Consider the following 12,760-nt stretch of genomic DNA (forward strand, 5'->3'; position numbering starts at 1 on the left):
AGCATATAAAGAAATTGGAACTATACAAAACTCTGCTGCTAGACTTTTAAAAAATTGCTCCATAGGCAATGTGGTGTTTTATATGACTTAAAGGATGCATTTATGGTTTTATACGTTTTAATATTACTGCAGTAATTATGAGCATTTCAGTTACACATCTTGAGCAGACCAGAGCAACAGTCAGGGAGTGGGGAGCAGGAAGATGAAGACACTAGGAAAAGACATCCTCATTAGATGGTCAAGAGAGAGGGGAGGATGTCAGCTGGTCAGGATAAGAGCAAGGCCAAGTAACAGGTGGGCATTGTCTGCTATGAAGTAAACAAGATAAGAAAGCCCTGCTTACACCCAACTGGATAGAGCCAGAAAGACCCAGAGCTACACAGTTTTGTAGTTATTTTGTATATATTTTTATGCATGATGGGAAAATGGTTTCCACCAATATTATTAACCCTGTCAGATGTTGATTGGCCAAAAGGTGTTTTTTGAAAATGGCGCGAGAAGAGGGCACTTCTCGAAGGCCAAGGGGTATAAAAGATAGGCCGCAGCCATCTTTAAGTCAGGTTTCATCGGGGGGCACCAGCTGATGACATCTCACCTCACCCTATTGCTTGACGGTTGGTCTGGACATCGTTTAGGCTGGACTATCACTGCAATACGATGAATAAAGTTTTTTAAAGCACTAGTTCAGTTATTCAGTTTAGTCTGCATAGCATGGATGCCTGTATTGATGATGCTTTCAGCAGCAGCAAAACACAAAAAGATAAGCAAATAAGCACTCCAGAAAATGTATGATCAACCTTGCAAGGATTTCACTTAATTTTTTCCATGGATATGCTGATTACCGTTATATATTGAATAGAACCATTCATAACTAATGTGGCAGTGTCACAGTGTGTGTGTACACACAATACAAGAGCAGGCTAAAACTAATCCCATACTACTATTCTCTTCTATTTTTGCATCTGGACAGATTTGAGGCGAGAGCTGAAACTGAAAGTACAGACATGTGGCAGTGTGTTGTCCGTTGACAAGCAGCAGGTAGATTGTGAGGTGATTGGCAGTATACGGAGTGCCATGCGGGAGCTCAATGCTGTGTGCCACATTCGCGACAATGCCCTAATCCACACAATCCTGGCACCAGATAAGCACTTTGCACATGTCCTACCAGATTCTGAATCCATGGTAAGAAAGCATCTTATGTCATCTCTGGGCTTTTGGATGTCAGCATTTTAGTACACATGCATATAATGTAATGTAATTGTTTTTTGCATCTTTCCTTAGTTTGAGAGATGCAATACCGACCAGGCTAAGGCCATAAATTGTGTTCTTTCTATGGTGATGAGTGAACAGCCAACCCCCCAAATATGTATGATCCATGGGCCCCCTGGAACTGGCAAGAGTCACACCATTGTACACCTACTCTATCAATTGTCACAGGTGAGTGTGTGTGTGTGTGTGTGTGTGTGTGTGTGTGTGTGTGTATGCTTTATATACGGATTCTCTCAGTTCACAACCACTGACCAGCCGCCATGTGTATGTTTCAGAAGTTTAGTGCAGCGGACCCCACTGGGCAAAAGCCTTGGCACACACTCGTCTGTGCTCCTTCCGCTGCTGCAATCGACAATCTAATGGAGAAAATCATTGTCTTCTTTCGAAAAATAAAAAGCAAAGATGGAAGGCGCAGAGGTACACAACAGCACACACGTGGATGCTGCTGCTTGTATCTAGTGTAACTGCGTGTGATCATACGAGTGATAAATAATTTTTTTGTTCTGCATAGGCAATAAATAATTTTTTTGTTCTGCATAGGCAACTGTGAAGGTGTTAATCTGGTGAGACTGGGCAGTGAGAAAAACATCTCTGGGCTAGCTGAAAAGTTCAGTTTGCACCTTCTAGCCAAACGGCGAATAGGTGAGGTTCCTCACACAGCTACACACATTGCAAACTGCCCTGGCTCAGTCTCAACACGTTTCCCATGTGGCTTGCATAGAGTGGGATATGCAGGAGATTGCAACTTTGGCGCAGAGGATACAGAACCTGAACGAAATGCATGGCAACTCCCAAACTCAAGAGAAGGTAAGGGTGTGTGTGTGTGTGTGTGTGTGTGTTTGTGTGTGTGTGTGTGTGTGTGTGTCGAATTCAGACAGAGTTACATTTACTGACATCAGGCAATGATCTAATTTAATGACTGTGACAAATTTAGGGTCCTATCTGACTCTCAGCGCATCGTGTCGCCAAGTGTAACACAAGTCTTCTTCCTAGCTTCACCCAACACAGTGATCATTATTTCCACCAAGTGCATGAACTGATAACCTGTCAAATAAACATAGCGCAGTAAGCGCACCCATGGGCTTGTCAATAAAAAAAGATATATGTAGTTAGCTGCATTATTTAAATAGCAGCTCATCAGTGTTGGGAGTAACACTAATATATTTACAGCTTTTTGCTGTCATGCGGTAATGTAAGACATTACAAAAAATGTGGGTAATATTTTACTCAGTTACAAACTTCAGTAACACACGTCACAATGCATTTTAACCCGAAATTAAATGCTGTTTTGTTTTGATACATATTCACAAACAACACTGCGAAAAGAAACAGAGGAGTTATTTCTTTTGAGTCAATTATTTTTTTAAAGAATTGAGCGTAATAAGCTGCAATAAAAGGTTAATTGAGCGTAATAAACTGCATTTAGAATGCCAAATCCATATGTCTAGATATTTTGGTAAAAGTAACTTAAAGGTAATGCAATAGTAGTGTAATGTCTTAATTCAAACTCAATTCAAAGACAATAATATTATAATTTAACAAATTACTTTGAAATGGCAGTAATAAGTAATACATAATACATTAAGTTTTTGAAGTAACTTGCCCAACACTGCTGCTCATTACCTCAGGGGTTAGGAAATGTTTGAGTTTCTTCTGCTGGTTTTCTTTATTCACAGCACTAACTTGTTGCTGCTTCTCTGTAGCGTAACAAAGTGCTGGGGAAAAAAATACAACTGGAGGAACGGAGGAAGACACTCTGTGACCAAATGAAACGGGTAACCTCATACACTGACATGCATGTGTAGGGTACATTTGTGTGTACACACTCACACACACACACACACACACACACACACACACACACACACACACACACTCACACACACACTACACTCACACACACACTACACTCACACACACACACACACACACACACACACACACACACACACACACACACACACACACACACACACTCACACACACACACACAAATGGACGACTAGGCTTTTAAATTCAGTGACGACTGCCACTGACTCACCATGAGTCCTTTGCCTAACTAATGTCACCAGCACTGGCTTTTAGCCAATTAAAACCACCACTGGCTTTTAGCCAATTAAAACCACCACTGGCTTTTAGCCAATTAACACCACCACTGGCTTTTAGCCAATTAAAACCACCACTGGCTTTTAGCCAATTAAAACCACCACTGGCTTTTAGCCAATTAAAAGGCATTTAGCCAATTAAAGGCTTTTAGCCAATTAAAAGGCATTTGTGTCCGTCTCTTGTCCACAGTGCAATAGCGGGGAAGAAAACGTGCAGCGGCTCATACTGCAGGAGGCCAACATCATCTGCTGCACCCTGAGCACCAGCGGAGGTGTCGACCTGCAAACGGAATTCCCTTCCCAACTTCAGGACGATGTGCCATTCAACTGTGTCATCATTGATGAGGTGAGGTGAGGTGAGGGATTGGCTGTGGGCAATCTACTGGTGAAAGTCCGCAGTGTAGTCACCCATAGCAATGTATCCTTATTGCACAATTTCTGTGTGTGTGTGTGTGTATGTGTGTGTGTACATGCAAATGTACCCTACACATGCATGTCAGTGTATGAGGTTACCCATTTCATTTGGTCACTATAGGGAGCATGCAAATATGGAGACGAAGATGTTTTGTTTATCCTTAATGTGCTGAGTATTATAAATGGAAGGACCTGTAAAAGCATGTGAGCCATGTAGACCTGTCACCTTATTAATGACTCTTCCCAGGTATTTGGATCTTGTTTTCCTTGCTTGCCTTTCAGATCCAAATAAAAGCATTCAAATGTGTGTGTGTGTGTGTGTGTGTCATAGGCTGGTCAGGCCAAGGAGACAGAGACTCTGATTCCTCTGCTGTTCCGTTGCCCCTCACTTGTCCTGGTGGGAGATCCTGAGCAGCTCCCACCAACAGTCAAATCACAGGTATTGTCTACTAGGCAAGGATGAGAATATTTTCTAATTTAGAGACATTTACGGAAAGACTAGCTTGCAGATGACACCGTCTCAGTCCAAGGATCCAGTCATAAAGAACACTGCCCTAATAGTTAAAACAGGTAAGTAAGTAAGTAAGTAAGTAAGTAAGTATTTTATTTATATAGCACATTTTTCTAGCCTGGGTGCCAGCCGAACTTAGCCTCGCCCACAACATGTAAGGTAGGGAAGTTCTGACTAGAATTGAGTATGACGACATCAGGCTGGCATTTTTCATGCACAGAGTGCAACACAAAGCGCTCAGGTAAGAAGTGGAATCCACGGGAAGCAGTCAAAGTCAAAGTCAAAGTCAGCTTTATTGTCAATTTCTTCACATGTTCCAGACATACAAAGAGATCGAAATTATGTTTCTCACTATCCCACGGTGAAGACAAGACATATTTTACCAATTTAAGTCCACAGACAAACATAACATTCAAGTAAACAAAAAAGTAAGTAAATAAGTAAATAAGAGGGCACATATAATAATGAAAAAAATAAGAGCAGCAAAATTTGGTTGAAATTGTGCATAGACAGTCAATAAAATACTAGTGCAGAGTCAGGCCAATAAAAGGCTTGGGTAGTTCTGTTTGACCTAAGTAAGAAAGAAAGTGGCATAGTGGTGCAAGTTATGTAAGAGCAGCAGAAGTGTTGTGTTTTCAGGACAACAACAACAAGTTGTAAAGTGTACAAGTGTGCAAGTGTGCAAGTGGAGTAGTGCAGGCGGCCATTGTGGGTCCAATGTCCAGGATGTTATGTAGCTGAGGGTGGAGGGGGGAGAGGAGGGAGAGAGTTCAGCATCCTTACAGCTTGGTGTATGAAGCTGTTGGTGAGTCTGGTAGTGCGGGAGCGCAGGCTTCTGTACCTCTTCCCAGAGGGCAGTAGATCAAACAGATTGTGAGCGGGGTGACTTGCATCACTCACAATTTTGGTCGCCTTGCGGGTGAGGTGGGTGGTGTAAATGTCCTTCAGAGAGGGGAGTGAAGCACCAATAATCCTTCCAGCTGTGTTCACTATGCGCTGCAGGGCTTTCCTGTTGTATTCAGTGCAGCTTCCGCCCCACACAGCGATACAGCTGGAGAGGATGCTCTCATTGGTGCCTCGGTAGAATGTGGTCATGATGGCTGGTGGAGCACTTGCTCGCCTGAGTTTCCGCAGGAAGTACAGGCGGCGCTGAGCTCTCTTCGCCAGTGATGCAGTGTTGGTGGTCCAGGAGAGGTCTTCGCTGATGTGCACCCCCAGGAATTTGGTGCTGCTCGCTCAAGTCAAGCATGCTCAAGTCAAGCATGCTCCAAGGTGCACTGCTCAGGATCAGGATATCATCGGGCAGGTGCAGAAGGGAAGAGCAGGGCTTGGTCTTATACCAGCTGTAAAGCATGCGGTAAGTCTAAGCCAGCTTTATTCCGGAAACAAGAAGAGCAAACTACACATTCAGCAGTGGTGTCTGAAGTGAAACAAGGACAATGGATGAACTGGTGTGGTGTTGAGAAGGGAGAGATTAGCTGGAGAGAGCTATTGGCCAGGGATGATAAACACATTCAGTTCATTGCAGGAGCCACCTATGATGTTCTTCTAACTCCACAGAGCCTCAGTCAATAGGGTGAAGATGGAAGCTGTAAGCTATGTGTGCGTTATGGCTCTGTGTTCTCTGCTGGCAAATTACAGGGATGCTGATCTTATCATAAACGGCCACAGCAACAAAGAGGATTGACTGAAGAATTTGTTAATATTTGTGGGACACCAGATACTGTGGAGCCTTCTGTAGATGTTGTGGGCTTAATTCAATGAAACACAGATATAGGAATGTGCCTGCTTGAAAACCGCAATGACATGCTCTTTAAGGCTGTTATGTTGGTGATGTTCATATGGTCATATACATGTAGGTTTAGTCAGAGTTTTTTTTTCCAGATTTTTTTTCCTTCAGTTATTTTGTGTCAAGGATTCCCGGGACACGTGTGTGTGTGTGTGTGTGTGTGTGTGTGTGTGTGTGTGTGACAGAAAACAAAGAAGCTCAGGTTTGACCAGTCACTGATGGATCGACTTCACAAGTGTGTACAGCTACTGAGCCCCCCACACACCCACTTCCTGAGTCAGCAATACAGGATGCACGTGGATATCCAAAACTTCCCATCCAAATACTTCTACGGAAACTTACTCAAGGCGGATAGGTGAGATGCACATATTTACTGTCCATGCATGTCCTAAAGCTAATGCTTGACTGGTGGCAAATGAATTGAAATGGATTTAACGGATTATAGGATTGACACACGTTTCTATCAGTCAATAAACAGAAATCCTTTTGCACAGTCATTTCTATCTGTCAATCCATCAAAAAGGAAAACATTTAATAAATGAATGAATGAATGAATGAAATTATTTGCTACAATAACTAACCACAGGAAACCCTAAAAACCTGCATAATGTGCATAAGTGGTCAGTAATATTTTGGGGTGCACCGATACAAATCCTGACATATTTCACATTGCAGTCACAGCTCAGTTTTCGGTATATTTGACAGATACAGTTTGGGTATGTCTTTCAGAACGATCGCTCAGAGTCGCTGCTCTAGTGACTGGGCTTGTAAGTCCTACAGGGTGTTTGATGTTGCTGATGGACAGGAGATGAGAGAGAGGGAGTATGTCATCACCTTAAAGAAATGCATTTAAAAAATAAGCATGTGCTGCTCCTTTACTTATGTTGACAATTTCTCTGTGTGTGCATGGCAGCTCATATTTCAACCCTAAGGAGGTGGAACTGACTGTAGAGTTGGTACGGTTGGTCACTAAGAGCTACCAGCTCCGCAATCCCGGCAAGTCACTTGCTGGGGTTGTTGGGGTCATTACACAGTGCAATGCACAGAAGTTTCGGATTTGCCAAGCCCTCCAAGGAAAAGGCTTATCAAAGTTAGTGTCGGACCACCAAACTTTTTCCCACTCTCAATCCCACAGTATCACTAGATGTCTTAATGTTGGGTTTTGGGGGAATTGTTTATTGTTTTTACTGCATACACATTGAGTGTTGTACTGTATGTTCATTGAATTGTTGTTTTTGTGTCTTTGTTTTGTCTCCATGTTAGGAAAGTGGTGGTGGACTCAGTCAGTAGATTTCAGGGTAGAGAGAATGACTGTATCATTGTGTCCTGTGTGCGATCCAGCAATAAAGTGGACTCCACCGAGTAAGTCTGTGTGATTGTGTACACCTGTTCATCTGCAAGCAACGGTACTTGTGTTTTCAGACTTTTTTTTCAAGGCTTTGTTACTTATTTTGAATTGGAATTTGATGGTCGTTGTGCTCTTCTGCAGCTATTTTGTATATGTTGTACAGTATATGTACCCTGGAAATCCAGAGTTCTCGCGAGAGCGAGAGTTACTTTTACCCCAACAAATTCGAGACTAACTAAACTGATGAAGACAGCGCTGCAACGTTGGAGGACAGTACACATTGGTCGTAGTGTTATCCGATTGCGTCGAAGTCCGAAATCATTCAGAGTAAACATGGTCTAGTGTTATCCAATTGCGTGCAGTGAGATGCTGCCCCTCAAGTTGGGCCATTACATTGCTCTTTGCCAGACCCTTAATCTTTCTAGATTATCAGGGTCTGGATTTTTCAGGTTACAGGATATGTGTGCAAATATGCTATTCTTTTTGGTGTGCTATAGCGCAGTGGTAGCGTAGGTGTTCAGCTACACACAATGGCCCAGTGCCCGCAGGGACCCAGGCACACCCAGGAATCAGACAAATCCTGAAGCACACTTTAATTTGCTCTGGCAGATCTGTCTGGCCTTCCTCCCATTCAAGCAACCAAAAACTCAGGAAAGAATCACATTATCTGGCATGTGATGGGTTTTGATGTGATGACAGATAGTTGAGAATTGGTTTGGTGTCAGCCAAGCTACAAAAATATAACTTGAAAAAATGACAAAGAACATACTTAGATATGAATACGCAAAAGATGCTAAATTTCATGCTGTCTTTATAACATGATAGACAAGAATATCACTCAGAAAGCAAATAAATCCAACTAAGGCCCAACCCGATACAGGATCTTACAGCGTTGGCGTGGCGATAGTGAAACGAAGGCCGTTGAGCCACCCCATGAGTCAGAGGGACTCAACATTTTAAATGGTTCTTCATTGGCCTATGTTACACATTTGCACCAAATTATATGATAAGAGTGCTAGTTTTTGTGTAATCCTGCACAGACAAGCAACAGAGGAAAATCATCCTGAAAAATCCTTAGGAAGTCAAGTCAAGTCAAGTGAACTTTATTTACATAGCACATTTCATACACAGAGGTCATTCAATGTGCTTTACATAAACAAAAGCAAACAGGAATAGCTGATAAAACCATAGAAGGGCAATAGTCAAAGAATAGTTTAAGTAAAGAATAATAATAATAATAATAATAATAATAATAAAAAACACACAAGGTAAAAAGCATAAAAGGGCAATAATTCAAAAGTGTTTATAATTAAAAAGTAATAATTAAATAAAAAACAGCATAGAAACTATTAAAATTTTAGCTGAAAGACTTTCCCAAATTTAGAAATGTAAAAAATAAGTGATCAGGAAGCAGAAAGTATCTGAGAAAAGTTTGGTCTTAAGTCTAGATTTTAAACTGGCTACAGTTGGTGCAATTTTGATCTCATCTGAGTTGGTTCCAGAGCTGAACTGCATAGCAACTAAATGCTGCTTCACCATGTTTAGTACTAACAGTAGGTTTTACTAACAAGTATTTCTCCTGAGACCTGAGAGGTCTGGAAGGTGTGTACTGCTGAAGCATGTCTGCTAGGTAATTTGGTTCCGTTCCATTTAGTGATTTATAAACAAGCAGAAGCGTTTTAAAGTCAATTATGTGACTTACTGGAAGCCGCTGCATTTTGCAACATCTGAAGCTGTTTGATAGTCTTTTTAGGAAGGCATTATGACTGCTGAAAAGATTCTATTGAATGGGGAGGGGGGGGGGGGGGCTTTTTTGGTGCTGTAAAGGTTGGGAACACAGTTGAAGGTCTCGGGCTGATATAATAATAATGATAATAACAATAATAATAATAATAATAATAATAATATGTTTTATTTATATAATGCCTTTCTCAGACTCAAGGTCACTTTACAAAGCCAACACAAACAAAACAAAACAAAACACAAACACAAACACAAACAGTAAAAAAAATAAAAGAATTGCGATGAGTCTTGAAAGGTCTTGAGGTGAGCTTTGAAGAAAGGAAAGGAGGGACAGTCACGGAGGGACTGATGGTATACTGATGGTATTGGGCTGTTAAAAAGCTGCCTGGTTATTGGCATTGATCTCTGCATACAGTACTTGCAGGGAGTGACATATGCTGGGGTGGAGATGGTGATGGGTATTCAGGCGAGTTGGGGTGGGGTGTTGCTTCCACATGTTCACAGTCTCCATTTGACCGCTTAGGTAGTTCACTTTCCACAGTAATTCTAGCAGTGTCCTTGTCACTGGTATGTCAGCATAACTCTTCTTTCCTGATGCCGTCTCCGCAGTCGTGGTAGGTGATATAGATTTCTGCAGCACTCCAACATAGTTTATCTCCTCATGCTCATTTGTTCCAGTGGATGTGGTTGGGCATTGTTGAGCGGGATGTTTATGTTCCTCCAAGATCTTTATTTCAGTGGGGGCTGCTGGGTGATTGTCAGTGGGCCCTACAGCAGGGGGGGTTCGGCATGACTGTTTCAGCTCGTGCAGAGTGTTTTGGTTTAGCCGAGTTGTTGATGTCTTGTTCCGTCTGTACAGCTACTGAGCACTTATCAGAGGGTCGGCACAAGGTTGGCAGCAAAAATGCTGAGTGGTGCAGAGAGAGGCGATAGTTTTCGGTTCAGATTTTGGCTCCAGTCCAACTGAGTTCTGTGCTACTTGGTCTGAAATTCTCTGCAATTCCAGAAAAGGTTGAAATTGTCAATAAAGTTAATTCCAACTGAAAAGCATGTTTTTGCGAGCCAGGTGTTTAAACTGAAAAGGCTGGGAGTGGACCACTGATGAAAATTTGTATTCCAAGCTCATATAGGACAGAAAAAAGTTCCTTGAAATCTTCTCGGGCATACAGCGGCTCTTTGTAAATGTCATTTGCTCCTACATGCACAATGATGCATTTGATTGTTTTATATTTTGACACTATTTCTGTAAGTCTGTTCTTTGTCTCAGACACTGATGTATTTGGAAAACAGCGTACAATCATCCCTTCCCCATCTATATGTCTCACAGCAGAGTCGCCAAGAACAAGGGTTGTGGGATGGACAGGTGCCGAGTGCTGTTCTTTGTCTGTGCACATCATTCTTGTGCTGTTAGCAGAGATAATGACAGGCTTAATGACAGCAATTTCTCTTAAGTTGATCATTAAAGCCTGCCGTTAGCAAGATTTTTTTGATCATATTCACTGAAACCAACACTATGCTCTGACAGAACAACATAAATCAGCCGGTTTTAGAAAAAAAAACCCACACTTCTACCTCCACCTAGAGCCTGTTATTTGTTTTGCAAAAATCCACAGCTCTGGTTCTTCTGGTCCAATCAGAGCAGGGCTGTGTAAGATCTGACTGTCAATCACAGTCTGTTGCAGTCTGGTGCACACTGACGAGCACAAACTCGATGAGAGGGTGCTTGGTGGTAGTGGGGGAGGGGCATGAGAGTTGTAAACATTCAACATTTTGGCAAAAGTCCCCTCAATCTGTCAGACTTGCCAACTGCAGCTTTAAGCAAAATATGGCATCATATGATTCATGCAACATTTCATATCCAATGTTTTATTCACTGCACTACACTGCACTACACTTCTCTGCTACTATTGAATTGGTTAGCTCTGGCTAACATCGCAAATGTATTTCGGACAACACTTTGGTTTGTTATGTTTCTAAAGTAATGTGGTTCCTGTGTGTTAGGTTTCTAGGGAGCCGTCAGCAAATTAATGTTGCCATCACCAGAGCCAAATACAGCCTTTTCATTTTGGGACACCTCAGCACTCTGAAGGTAATATAGGCATGCTCTATCTCAGCCATAGCAATCCCTGCTTAGGGTTTTTTTATTAAGATATTTTTTATTTGGCAATATGCTGCTTATCGAGGAATTATTTTTCCCTTGACAATGTTTACATACATACATTTTCCCTTTTAGAAACACAGAAACTGGGAGCCTCTAATAGAGGACGCTGAGAGCCGTGGGATCATCATAAAAACGGAGGAGCGACACTTAGTTCATGCCCGGAAGATCCTGAAAGAAGATGACGCCTACCTCTCACCCCCTCACAGGACACAGGATCGGTCTTTGCATCCCTCCAACGGGCCCCATCTCTTCTGATCAAACAGCACAACCCCCCGACTCAAACTCCAGTAACATGTCCTCAGGAAAAGTTCCCTTCACATCCTGACATCAGGGCAGCCCCTCACTGCTGCCTCCTAACCCCAGCCCCTCAGGGCTAGCAGGGACTAGTGTGACTCATACGAATGTGACAGACTCAGGGCTAGCAGGGACTAGTGTGATTCATACGAATGTGACAGACTCAGGGCTAGCAGGGACTAGTGTGACTCATACGAATGTGACAGACTCAGGGCTAGCAGGGACTAGTGTGATTCATACGAATGTGACAGACTCAGGGCTAGCAGGGACTAGTGTGATTCATACGAATGTGACAGACTCAGGGCTAGCAGGGACTAGTGTGACTCATACGAATGTGACAGACTCAGGGCTAGCAGGGACTAGTGTGACTCATACGAATGTGACAGACAATGACCCTGTCCGGTGCCGGCACAGTCCATAGCCGACAGGTCAAGTTAATTAAGTTCCACACTCTGAAGAAATAGCTCCTTTTCTTATATATACTGTACAGTATATATAATCTCCATACTGGGACCACTGGGTGTACATAGTGCACTGTACATACATAACAGAATGTTTTTATATCTACCTTTTAATTATAAAAGTTTCATGTGGTCAGTCACTTTTTTATATCTGTTACAAAATGGAACAGAAAGGCTGCTCAACAGGGATGCACACAATGTTTAGGATCTAATTTTATCTGGAGCTTTTGTGCTTTTAGCAAATGGCTGTCAGAGTATGTTATGCATTATAACCATTAAACTCCACTTGATATTACTTCTTCTTGTCACTTTTCAGTATCCTGGTTAAGCCTTTAGCGTCATTTGACAAATAACACAATGGGGTCACTATGGAGATGCAGTGGCAATGACAAAGATGTAATTTTCCCTATCATAAGTCAGTGTACCATCAAAATGATTTGAAACCAGTATTTCAAGATAAAATTGCTACATAATGTTGCTACATTATCTACATAATCATTACGGTAGTTTGATTGATAATTCAATCTCCTATATAATCTTACCAAATAAATTGAAAGTTATTTTGGCCTGAGAGATGACCAGTGGATGATACAGGAAAAGTAAGGTTACAATAGATAGAATTACCTGCAGCCCAGCTAAATCCAGGTGCTGAAAAGACCTCAAAG

At 42.1% G+C, this 12,760-nt stretch overlaps 1 protein-coding gene across 5 annotated transcripts in view; it reads left to right on the plus strand.

Annotated features, from left to right (window-relative positions):
• LOC121679600 (probable helicase senataxin) overlaps nucleotides 1–12,390 on the plus strand; it is a 32,263-nt gene extending 19,873 nt beyond the window's left edge. For all 5 annotated transcript variants that reach the window (XM_042058425.1, XM_042058430.1, XM_042058427.1 and 2 more), the window contains 14 exons: nucleotides 971–1,182; nucleotides 1,282–1,437; nucleotides 1,545–1,686; nucleotides 1,810–1,911; nucleotides 1,991–2,076; nucleotides 2,973–3,044; nucleotides 3,565–3,720; nucleotides 4,120–4,227; nucleotides 6,274–6,443; nucleotides 6,818–6,910; nucleotides 7,002–7,178; nucleotides 7,352–7,450; nucleotides 11,181–11,268; nucleotides 11,413–12,390. In XM_042058425.1, the coding sequence (XP_041914359.1) occupies nucleotides 971–1,182; nucleotides 1,282–1,437; nucleotides 1,545–1,686; nucleotides 1,810–1,911; nucleotides 1,991–2,076; nucleotides 2,973–3,044; nucleotides 3,565–3,720; nucleotides 4,120–4,227; nucleotides 6,274–6,443; nucleotides 6,818–6,910; nucleotides 7,002–7,178; nucleotides 7,352–7,450; nucleotides 11,181–11,268; nucleotides 11,413–11,595 (1,844 nt within the window). In that variant the 3' untranslated portion in view covers nucleotides 11,596–12,390. The remainder of the gene's footprint in view (nucleotides 1–970; nucleotides 1,183–1,281; nucleotides 1,438–1,544; nucleotides 1,687–1,809; nucleotides 1,912–1,990; nucleotides 2,077–2,972; nucleotides 3,045–3,564; nucleotides 3,721–4,119; nucleotides 4,228–6,273; nucleotides 6,444–6,817; nucleotides 6,911–7,001; nucleotides 7,179–7,351; nucleotides 7,451–11,180; nucleotides 11,269–11,412) is intronic.
• The last annotated feature ends 370 nt before the right edge of the window (nucleotides 12,391–12,760 follow it).

The sequence above is a fragment of the Alosa sapidissima genome, chromosome 13 (assembly GCF_018492685.1).
Source record: "Alosa sapidissima isolate fAloSap1 chromosome 13, fAloSap1.pri, whole genome shotgun sequence".
Classification (NCBI taxonomy): Eukaryota; Metazoa; Chordata; class Actinopteri; order Clupeiformes; family Clupeidae; genus Alosa; species Alosa sapidissima.